The sequence below is a fragment of the Gossypium hirsutum genome, chromosome A11 (genome assembly GCF_007990345.1).
Source record: "Gossypium hirsutum isolate 1008001.06 chromosome A11, Gossypium_hirsutum_v2.1, whole genome shotgun sequence".
NCBI classification, from domain to species: Eukaryota; Viridiplantae; Streptophyta; class Magnoliopsida; order Malvales; family Malvaceae; genus Gossypium; species Gossypium hirsutum.
The window spans coordinates 73,866,821-73,878,415 of record NC_053434.1 but is presented as its reverse complement, the minus strand read 5'-3'; the positions used below and the strand labels follow the sequence as shown (position 1 = coordinate 73,878,415).

The 11,595-nt window shown below is 37.1% G+C and overlaps 1 protein-coding gene across 1 annotated transcript; it reads left to right on the top strand.

Moving 5' to 3' along the window:
• The first annotated feature begins 620 nt into the window (after positions 1-620).
• On the top strand, positions 621-4,434 carry LOC107956428 (uncharacterized). The gene is made up of 5 exons (XM_041082091.1): positions 621-697; positions 887-1,503; positions 1,686-2,191; positions 2,587-2,761; positions 3,806-4,434. The coding sequence occupies exons 1-5, from the start codon at positions 621-623 to the stop codon at positions 4,432-4,434; spliced, it is 2,004 nt and encodes a 667-aa protein (XP_040938025.1).
• The last annotated feature ends 7,161 nt before the right edge of the window (positions 4,435-11,595 follow it).

Here is an 11,595-nt window from a genome sequence, read left to right as displayed (position 1 = left end):
TTATAACAAAACCTACAAAAACTTTGTTAAAACATCCTTTTGAACAAATCTAACGCTACTTCTTCGTAGACGATCGGGCAAACTCACATACGACTCGACTCACCCTGAGGCGGATCGTATCATTTAGTATCAGAGCTACAAAAACAAGGAGTACGAGCATTCAACATTACTCCAGGAATAGTCTGAGACTCATCAAGTAAGTTTCAAAAAAAATCGAAAAAAATTCAAAAAAAAAACAAAATCTGAAAATTTGAAAATAATTTTACTCCTTCTCCATTTTTCAATCCTGAAACTTTTACCCTCTCATCCACTTCCATCCTTGACCTTTTCGCCACACTATACCCAAATTAATTTCTTTCTTGTAAGCCTACCCAGTTTTAAATCACATCATCCTTTGTTACCCATTTGATACCAACCACCTAGACTAAGGTTAAGCCTTGCCGAATCTGCTTACGAAATCACGAGAAAGGTAAAGAAAGGTAAAAGGCACGAGAGTTGTGAGCGCAATTGAGTGGAGATAAAAGCCTATTCTCGAGCGTAAAACACGAGTGTGAGTGCCAATAAAATTTTCTTGTGAGTGACTAGTGAGGTTTTTGTTTTGAGGTTCTTTACTAAACTCAATGTCACAAGAATCTGATCCTAACATGGAAGATCATCCTGTACGACAACCTGTTCGCAATGTCCCAGATTTGAACATGTAAGCATTATTACGAGAGATGGAAAGACTTTTAGATAGAAGATTAAATCCCCTTGAAGACCGTCTATTCCAAGTCGAAGCAAGAGAGCAACACGAAAGAACTCCTGAAGTTGTCTGACCTAGACGGGAAAGGCCAAATCAACAACGGGAAAGATGAAGAGATCAAGATGATGCTGTAAATGATCATAGTGATCTTGAAAGTGGTCAAGATTCGAATGCAAGTAATCGCCGGAGGGAACCACGACACCAAGATCAGAGACGTGAAGATGATGATCTTAAGAACATCAAACTTTCAATACCACTGTTCCAAGGTACATCAGATCCGGAGGCCTATCTTGAGTGGGAAAAGAAGATCGAGTTGGTGTTTGATTGTCATAACTATTCTGAAAACAAAAAGGTGAAGTTAGCAGCAATTGAATTTTCGGATTATGCCATGATTTGGTGGGATCAACTAACTACTAGCCGGAGACGTAATGGAGAACAACCGATCTCTACATGGACCGAGATGAAGGTAGTCCTGAGGCGACGATTTATCCCTTCTTACTACCACCGAGAGTTGCACCAAAAACTTCAAAATCTTACACAAGGGACCAAAAGCGTCGAAGACTACTACAAGGAGATGGAAATTGCAATGATTCGGGCAGATGTTCAAGAGGATTCTGAAGCAACGATGGCACGATTTTTGGCCAGATTAAACCGAGACATTGCGAATGTTGTCGAGCTTCAACACTATCTTGAAGTGGTGGACATGGTTCATATGGCTATCAAGGTAGAAAAGAAACTTAAGCGTAAAGGCTCAAATCGAGGTTTTCCACTTCTGACACATCTAAGTGGGGCCAAAGTTCAAGTAGAGGTTTTCCAACATCTCAAGGAAAGGATTCTATGGCACTTTCGAAACCAAACAAACCTAATATCGAAACAAATAAAGGTAAGGCACCTGAGGTTTCTATCAATCGTAATCGTGACGTTAAATGTTTCAAATGTCTAGGAAGGGGACACATAGCCAGTCAGTGCCCAAATCGAAGAACTATGGTGATTCGTGCTGATGGTGAAATCGAGACGGAGGATGAAGAAGAAAAGGAGTCTGAATTGGTTTCTGAAACTGAGGAGGACTTAGAACAACCTGTGGAAGGTGAACTACTCGTTGTCAAAAGGAGTCTTAGTCTCCAAGGCATGGATAATGAGCTACAACGGGAGAACATATTTCATACTCGATGCTTGGTTGGAGGAAAAGTCTATTGTGTCATCATCGACAGTGGTAGTTGTACAAACGTAGCAAGTACGATGATGGTTGAAAAACTCAGTTTGCCAACTACTAAGCACCCGAGCCCCTACAAACTTCAGTGGCTCAATGACGGTGGAGAACTTAAAGTGACCAAGCAAGTACTAGTTTCTTTCACCATTGGAAAGTACTCGGACGAAGTGTTATGTGACGTTGTTCCAATGCATGCGGGCCATCTACTCCTTGGACGTCCGTGGCAGTTTGATCGGCGAGTGCTACACGACGGGTATACCAATCGGTATATTTTCAAGTTTATGGGAAAGAATGTTACATTGGCACCGTTAACTCCCAAACAAGTTTACGATGATCAATTGAAGTTGAAAGCATCCATCGAACAAATGAGAGAGAAAGAAAAAGAAGATTGTAAAAAAATAAAAGAGGAAAAAAATCAGAAAAAGAAAACAAAAGAGAGTGAAAAGAAAATTAGTAAAGAAAAAGAAAAAAAAAGAAGGAAATTGAAAAAATGAGTGTCTTTGCAAAAGTTAGTGATATTCAAAAAGCGTTAGTAATGAATCATCCCGTTCTTGTACTCATGTACAAAGAAACCTTGTTATCTACTAACGAATTACCCGACACTCTACCTTCTTCTGTTTTGTCTTTGTTGCAGGATTTTAAAGATGTTTTCCCACAGGAAGTCCCAAATGGTTTACCACCGCTTCGTGGAATTGAACATCAAATAGATTTTATATCGGGAGCTGCTATCCCAAACCGTCCCGCTTATCGAGCCAATCCAGAAGAGACTAAAGAATTGCAATGGCAAGTCAATGATCTGTTGCAAAAAGGTTACGTTAGAGAGAGTCTTAGTGATACGAGTCACAAAAGCCCAAATTCTTGAAGGCGAGGCCCAATAAGCAAATTCCCAGCCCAATCAAGAAATCCATCCATACTTAGTTGAAAATCAGGCCAAATTGTCAAAGTGGCCCAAGTTGTAAAGTTTTATTTTTATTTTTATTTATTTATTTATTTATTTACTTAGTTTAAATTTTTATGTCAATATTCAGTCCAAGAGTCCTAGATAAAATGACCTTTGACCGAATTTTCATATTAAAATAATTAGGAGTTTTTTATTTTAGTTTTCTAATTAGATTAGGACTAGTTATAAGGCCTATTTAAAGGCATGGCTGTCCACCTTGTTAAACACTTATCATTATTATTAAAATTTCAGATTTGTTGAGAGCAGAATTTTCTTTGAGTTTTCTCCAAGATTTCTCTCTTGAGTTTTCTTTAGAAGTTGTTTTAACAATCTTTTTGATTGTGGGAGCCATCTTCAACCTTCTTCTTGCCATTGATATTCTTTGGAGGGGAGATTAGAGCCGTTTGAAGGGAGTTGTGAGATCTTTCGAGATTTCAAGGCTTCTTAGGACTTATCTTTTAATTTCTTACTGTCAATTCTTTCTTTATTTCTACTTGTGCTAAATCATTATCTAATCTATTTTCTGTTCTTATTGTGTTTTCAGCCTTTTTCTATCTTAAGGAATCAGCCCAGAAATCCCCAATTTTTAGGGTTTTTCCATACTCTTTTTGGGTGAAATTAGATTGTCGAAATTTGGGGAAAACTATCTTGGTGTTCAATTGGGCAGAATCACAATCTCCTTGAGGGTTTCAAGAACCCTAACACTTATTTCTATTCTCAATTTGATTCTTTGCTGATTTGGGGATTTTATTTCAGATCTGAAAATTCAAAAATCTAATCTTTTAATTTTCTGTTTCATTTCAGATCTAATTGTTTAGGGTTTTCGTAGGAGTTTCTCGTGACTTGGCAACTCGATCTTGGCCCGCGTGCAACCCCGTATCACTTAGTCCTTGTGCTGTACCTGTTTTACTAGTACCGAAAAAAGATGGAACATGGCGAATGTGCGTAGATTGTCGAGCCGTAAATAAGATCACCATCAAATACCGTCATCCAATTCCTCGCCTTGATGATATGCTTGATGAACTCAGTGGAGCTAAGGTATTTTCGAAAATTGACCTAAAAAGTGGCTACCACCAGATTCGGATGCGAGAAGGTGATGAGTGGAAAACGACATTTAAGACCAAGCATGGGCTGTACGAATGGTTGGTCATGCCTTTTGGACTAACCAATGCCCCTAGCACATTTATGAGGCTAATGAATTACGTGTTAAGGTCTTTTATCGGTAAGTTTTGTGTTGTGTATTTTGACGACATATTGATATATAGCAAATCCATTGAAGATCATGTAAGGCATCTTAAATCTGTTTTAGAAGTTTTACGTAAAGAAACATTATATGCTAACCTTAAAAAGTGTTCTTTCTGTTCTGATAAAGTTGTCTTTTTAGGCTTTGTGGTTAGCGCGGAAGGTCTCGAAGTAGACCAAGAAAAGATCAAGGCCATTCAAGATTGGCCAAGGCTAGCTAGTATTACGCAAGTCCGGAGTTTTCATGGCCTAGCAAGTTTCTACCGACGATTTGTTCCTAATTTCAGCACCATTGCTTGATGTGATCCGGCTCGATTGATGGAGTCGAGTTCACTTAAGTTGCCCGATCGTCGACGAGAAGTATTGGTTGATGTCGAATGGAGATAACTTTATGGAGTTGTTTTAAGCGGAAGTAATTAAAAGGGTTAAAAAATGGCTTGGTTTGGAAAATGGATAGGTTCGGTTTAACAAAGAAAATAAAGTTTAAGTAGATAGATAAAATGGACTGGAAATTGAACTCAAGCGAAGAACGATTCAATACTATGTAAAGTATTGCCCCGGGACTTATATTGCTTAAGGTGGGTTTAATGGAAGTCGAAGATGGACCTTGATCCGTTACCTATAGAGAGGTAGGAACCAAAGGTATAAAAAGGTGGATGAATGCCACACCAGGATGGTGATAAGTTCAAGGAGTCGGGTTGACGCTACTAGCGAGCTAGATAAGTCAGAACGAGACTCGTACGAAATAGGATAGGAGGAAACCTCACAATCAAGTTTAATAATCAGAATTGTCTAACCTTTTTTGATACGAGTCATAAAGGCCCAATCCAAGTTCAAGAACGTGATGGGCTCAAATTGCCACAAGGCCCAATAACGAGATCAAAGGCCCGACAAATGCGGTCCAAACTAAATGGGACCATTCAAGAGCTTGTTAGCAAGGCCTTAGATTCATACACGAGAGAACAAGAAAATCAAGATTCACTTTCTTGTTTTCAAGAAAATCAAGAAATCGAATCTTGGCCCAATTTTGCTGTTCGAAGAGATTTCAAGAATCAAGAAAATCAAGATTTCAAATCTTGGAAATCTTGGTCCAAGAAACCAAATCTTGCAGCCAAAACACATTGGATCTCCATTACGAGCGTCAACGACCCAATTTTGGTAGGAGATGGATCACGAGCCCAAATTCTTGAAGGCGAGGCCCAATAACCAAAATCCAGCCCAATCAAGAAATTTCTTCATACTTAGTTGAAAATCAGGCCAAAATGTCAAAAGGCCCAATTTGTAAACATCTTACTTGTTTAATTTAATTTTTTAATCTTTAGGAGCATTACATGTAAAATTCGGCCCAAAACAGCCCATATAAGTGCATGGCCGAATTTACCTTGTTATTTTATTAATTAGGTTTAATTTTTTATTAGTTACTTGTGAGATTAGGATTTGTTGGAGGCCTATATAAGCATTGGCCAGCCACCCTTTGTAAAAACATCTTATTATTATTTTTTCTATCAAATTTCAGATTTGTTGAGTGCAGAATTTTCTTTGGGGTTTTCTCCAAGAATTCTCTCTTGAGTTTTCTTTAGAAGTTGTTTTAACAATCTTTTGATTGTGGGAGCCATCTTCAACCTTCTTCTTGCCATCGATATTCTTTGGAGGGGAGATTAGAGCCGTTTGAAGAGATTTGTGAAATCTTTCGGGATTTCAAGGATCTTTAGGACTTATCCTTTAATTCTTGCTGTTTTCGATTTCTTTCTTTACTTTTCTTTGCTTATACTTGTGCCGATTTCTCATCTAATATTTTGCTGTTCTTGTTTGTTTTCCAGCATTGATTAAACTCAAGATCTCATCGTTTAAGTTGTTCTCCTATTGGCAGCACCCATTCGAACCCAAAAATCCCCAATTCCTAGGGTTTGGCCGATTGGATTTCTTTCAATTTGGGAATCAATTGATTGCTGGAAATTGGGCATTCTTGGCCGAATCAATTCCTTGGCAGATTCGCATCCTTTCTTTCTTCTCAATTTCGTTTGATTCATCGATTCTATTTCTTTTCTTCTTGCTGCTCTTTTAATTGAATTTGGGAATTTTAAATTCAAATCTGATTCGGTTTAATCTTAATCTTTGTTTTTGATTTCAGATCTATTCGTCTAGGATCTTTCGTAGGAGTTTCTCGTGACTTGGCAACTCGATCTTGGTCCGCGCGCATTCCATATCATTTTTACAAAGAGAAATGAACTATTTATAGAGTTCAGATGATAGCTGAATAGTCATACTAAACAAGCTTAAAGACTAAGTAATTCGGCTTTAAATGTGTAAAACTAAACTAGAAATGTATCCATTAAAAGTGATGTCCAAATTCGGTTGTATGGATGTTCAATGGCCAACTTCATGAGTAAGGAAATGTACTTGAGGGCTGATGAATGCATGGGATGCCAATAGCTTTGTCTAGATTCGGCCAAGGTGTGAATGGACACTTCAAAAGATGTCTTTTGGCCGAATAGGTGCATAGGAAATTCAATGGTCAGCAACCGATGCATGTAGGTGGATATTCATGCACTCTTCCATTCATTGTATTGAATCATTCATGCATCATCTTTAAGGCAACCATTCGTTGTAGGTAGTCATGCATGTACCCGAACATACATTGAACCAGAAATGTTCATGAATCCTCATTAATTGTGTTCCCACATGTGGATGTACCTACAAAAGATATAAACAAATTAGATTCAAGGTACATTCAGCTTAAATTAAATAATATCAAGACATATTTAACAAATTAAAATAAAGACATAAATAAAATATAATTAATAATAAATTCGGCTAGCTCAATGATAGTCAAAATTCTTGATGAGCTGAATTGAGCTAGAAAATTCGGTTATGAGCTGTAGTAAAAATAATTAAAATAAAACTATCACTCAAATTATTCAAATAATAAAATTAACGAGATGGAAAGAAGCTAAATTGAGCTCAAATAGGTGGAATTGAGCTCAAGTGAGCTGATTGAAGTCGAATTGAGCTAAGGGAGCTGGAATTGAGCTGAAATTAGCTTGCACTAAGGTGCATGGTTTCTTCAAGGAATTGGATCGAGCTTCCCCATCTTCAACGAGCTGATTCTCCTTCCAAAACTTGAACAATAAAGCTGAAACAAGTTCATGAAATCGCTTGGACCTAGCTCGGTTCATTGGTCCCTTTGGAAGCTTGAGGGAATCAAGACGAGGACTTGATGGGGCTTGGGGCGTGGTCACATCATTGCTGCTCCTCTTACGAACGTCATTAAGAAGAACTCTACTTTCTTTTGGAATGATGAGCAAGAAAAGTCGTTTGTCAAAATTAAGAATTTTCTTACTAACGCTCCTTTACTTGCTCTTCCAGATTTTTCGAAGATTTTTGAGATTCAGTGTAATGCCTCAGGCGTTGGAATAGGTGTTGTTTTAACACAAGAAGGATGACCTGTGGCTTATTTTAGCAAAAAGATTAGTGGAGTTGTACTCAACTATCCTGTATCTGATAAAGAGATGTACGCGCTCATACGAGCTCTTGAGACATGGCAACATTATTTATGGCCAAAGGAGTTTGTTATACACTCCGATCATGAAGCTTTAAAGCACATCAAAGGCCAGCACAAATTAAACAGATGTCATGCAAAATGGGTGGAGTTTCTTGAATCATTTCCTTATGTTATAAAATACAAAAAAGGTAAAGATAACATAGTGGCTGATACACTTTCGAGAAGGTATACTCTTTTGACATATTTGGACTCTAAAATTCTTGGTTTTGCTTTGATAAAAGACTCTTATGCTAACGATTCTGATTTTGGTGAGATCTTTGTAGCGTGTGAGAATGGTGTGTTTGAAAACTTTTATAGGTATGAAGGCTTTCTTTTCAAAGAAAGTAAACTCTGTGTTCCTTGTGGCTCTGTTCGAGATTTATTAGTGCACGAAGCCCATAGTGGCGGACTTATGGGACACTTTGGAGTCAACAAGACGCTTGTAACACTTCAAGAACACTTCTATTGGCCGCGAATGCGCAAAATATGTGGAACAAGTTTGCAAGAGGTGTATAGCTTGTAAAAAGGCTAAATCAAAGGTTCAACCCCATGGTTTATATACGCCATTACCTATTCCTGAAGCCTTGTGGGTTGATATCTCCATGGACTTTGTTCTTGGACTACCGCGCACAAAAACGGGGAAGGATTCTATCTATGTGGTTGTTGATCGTTTTTCAAAAATGTCTCATTTTATTGCTTGCACTAAAACTGATGACGCTGTTCATGTTACAAATTTGTTTTTCAGAGACATTGTACGACTTCATGGTATTCCTCGTACTATTGTGTCGGATCGTGATGCAAAATTTTTGAGCCACTTTTGGAGGTCTTTGTGGGGAAAATTAGGAACCAAATTATTATTCTCTACTACCAGCCACCCCCAGACCGATGGTCAAACGGAAGTAGTAATAGAGTATTGTCTACATTACTACGGGCCATCATCCGTAAAAATTTGAAGTCTTGGGAAGATTGCTTACCACATATCGAGTTTGCTTACAACCGCTCCGTCCATTCTGCTACGAAATATTCGCCTTTTGAAATTGTATATGGTTTCAATCCATTGACACCTTTAGATTTATTACCTTTGCCTACTGATCGACTGGTTCATGCAGATGCAAAGAAAAAGGTTGATTTTGTCAAGGAATTACATCAAAAGGTACGAGCTAATATTGAGGTAAGAACCGAGTCTTACGTGCGTAATGCTAACAAGGGACGAAAGCGAGTGGTCTTCGAACCCAGAGAATGGGTTTGGGTTCACATGCGCAAGGAGCGTTTTCCAGCTCAACGAAAATCAAAACTATTACCTAGAGGAGACAGTCCTTTCCAAATTCTTGAGTGCATAAATGAAAACTCTTACAAACTCGATTTGCCTGGTGAATTTAATGTTAGTGCAACTTTTAATGTGTCAGATTTAACCCCTTTTGATACAGATTTTGACTTGAGGACAAGTCATTTCAAAGAGGGGGGGATGATACGATCGCGACCTGGAGTGCATCAAGTTCGAGCAAGGACTCAATGGTGCTGCCTCAAGAACCAATTACGCGAGCTCGAGCTAAGCAATTCAAGGAGGCCGTTTCGGCCTTAGTTAATCAAGTGTGGGGCGAGGCTTTGGTTGGAGAAATAGATCGAGTTGGGACCAGCTTAATAAAGTGTCCTTGCAACATTTTGCAAACTAATTTCAGCTCAATTTCCGCTCCTTGAACCCGTTCCAACTAAATTGAACTTTTATTTATTTCTTTTAGCTGTGCATTTAGTTTGCATTTTAATACTTGCATTTAAGCCTCTTAGTTTAATAAATGAGTTGCTGGTCATTAATACAACTCATCTTAGTTTAATAAATGAGTTGCTGGTCATTAATACAACTCATCTTAGTTTAATTAAATGAGTTTATTTAATGAATTTAATTTAATGAGTTGCTTCTTTAATTAATCTAGTTGCTAGGTTAATTTATTGGTGCATGAGTTAAAGTTCATTAAATACTTCTTTTAATTAACTAGTTGTTGGAATAAATGATGCATAAGTGTGTGTTCATTTATTTACGTAGTTGTTAATTTGTTTAAAGTTTAATAATTGAATAAATGTGACGGTTACATATGTTTTAATTGCAGGTAACTTTTCAATTCACAAAGGCTGTTACGCATTCAATAAAGGAGACTTTTCAAGTTATTTTGGTTACAAAAGAGGGGGCTGTTATAAAGGAAGCATTAAGCATCATTAAAAGAGAGTTTAAAGGAGCATTTCATGTCCTTTAAAATCTGGTAGCAGCTTGTTCAAATACCCCAACGTTTTTTTTGCTACTTAATGGACAATTTATGCATTGCAAATTTCATTAAAGTGGCTGGAGTCTATTCAACTAGCCAGAGGGAAAATCAAGAGTCATTTTTCAAGCCTTTAAGGACATTAATTCAGCTAGTTAAAGAGAGGAGTTATTGACTCTAGAATTTCAAAAGTCTTTGATTTATAATTAGCCCTTTAATAGCACTTTACTATGTGACCATTCGGCTAGCTCATTTTAGCCTTATAAATTCTTGTAACCAAGCCTTTTGGGGACACTACTTTTTGGACATTTTTGAATGATATTCTGCCAAATTTGTGAGGCAAACTTTTCTCTGTTTTTGTTCAAAGATTTGTTGGCTACCTAGTGTTCTAGTTGTGTCATCCATTTTCTTTGTTGAAAACTAAACTTATCAGTACTCGTAGTGTGGCGTTCAAACATACCAAGGTTCCTACTTTGCTAAGTAGCGGGTCGAGGTTCTCATATTCTCCATTCGACCACCTTGAAAACTTATAAACATTTGGGTCAATATTTTCTAATATTGGTTCGTGTCTGTTTTCGAGATCATTTTCATTTCCATTCCAATCCAACTTTTCGTTTCATTATAACCAAACGTACAAAAACTTTGTTAAAACATCCTTTTGAATAAATCTAACGCTACTTCTTCGTAGACGATCGGGCAAACTCACATACGACTCGACTCACCCTGAGGCGGATCGTATCAGAGGTGGCCACACGGCCGCTTATGCTTTTATAAGTGGTTTTAATTTATAATTTAATTTGGGTATTTTGTAATAAGGCCTCTTTGGATTTTATTTTTAATTTGGGGGTTTATGTTTATTTTGCATTAATAGTGCCAGTGATAGGAAAAAGACTCGGGTTTTCAAAAGGGTAAATGTTTTCCAAAAATACCAAGAATACATAAACGGTTTTAAGCGCTTCTACAAGAGACAATGTTTTAAAATAAATAATGACGTTTTAATATGATTTATTTTCGACAAATGATGTACATTTTGAAAATTAACAACAAGACTTGAAATCTTCTTTAAGATCGTACATAAAGGTTTAGTAGAGAATGGGTTTTTAACAAATTCACACTTTACGAAAAACACTCCAATGTGACGTCGCCAGATTCGGCCATAATGTCTAGGCCGGGGTTGGGATGTTACATTATGGGTAATATTCGGCCTAGCTTGGGTATGGAGAAATTTTGTGTATTTTGTGTTTTGTGCAATAGGAACTAAATTGTAAAAATTGTAAATGTCAGAGGTAAAATGGTAATTTGATGATTTATGTGTTTTTGACTAAATTGAATGAAAATATGTTTGAATGAGCTTAATTTGAATATGTCTAGATTGATAACCAAAGAAATCAGATTTGGATCGAGGAAAAACGAAAGTTGTCGACTAGCCACTCCGTTCCATTTTATATCGTCTGAGGTAAGTTTATAAGCAAATAGGCATGTTTAATTGTAGTTAAATGCTAGATATATATGTTGTTATGAAATGTATGAATTTATATTTTTTATGGTTAAATATGAAAAGGCTTAACTACTACATTTTTGAATTTGTTTTGACAGAGTTACGATGTCCAAAAGCCTAGTATGAACCTTAGGAATAGTTAGGATACATATGTCATGACATAGGAT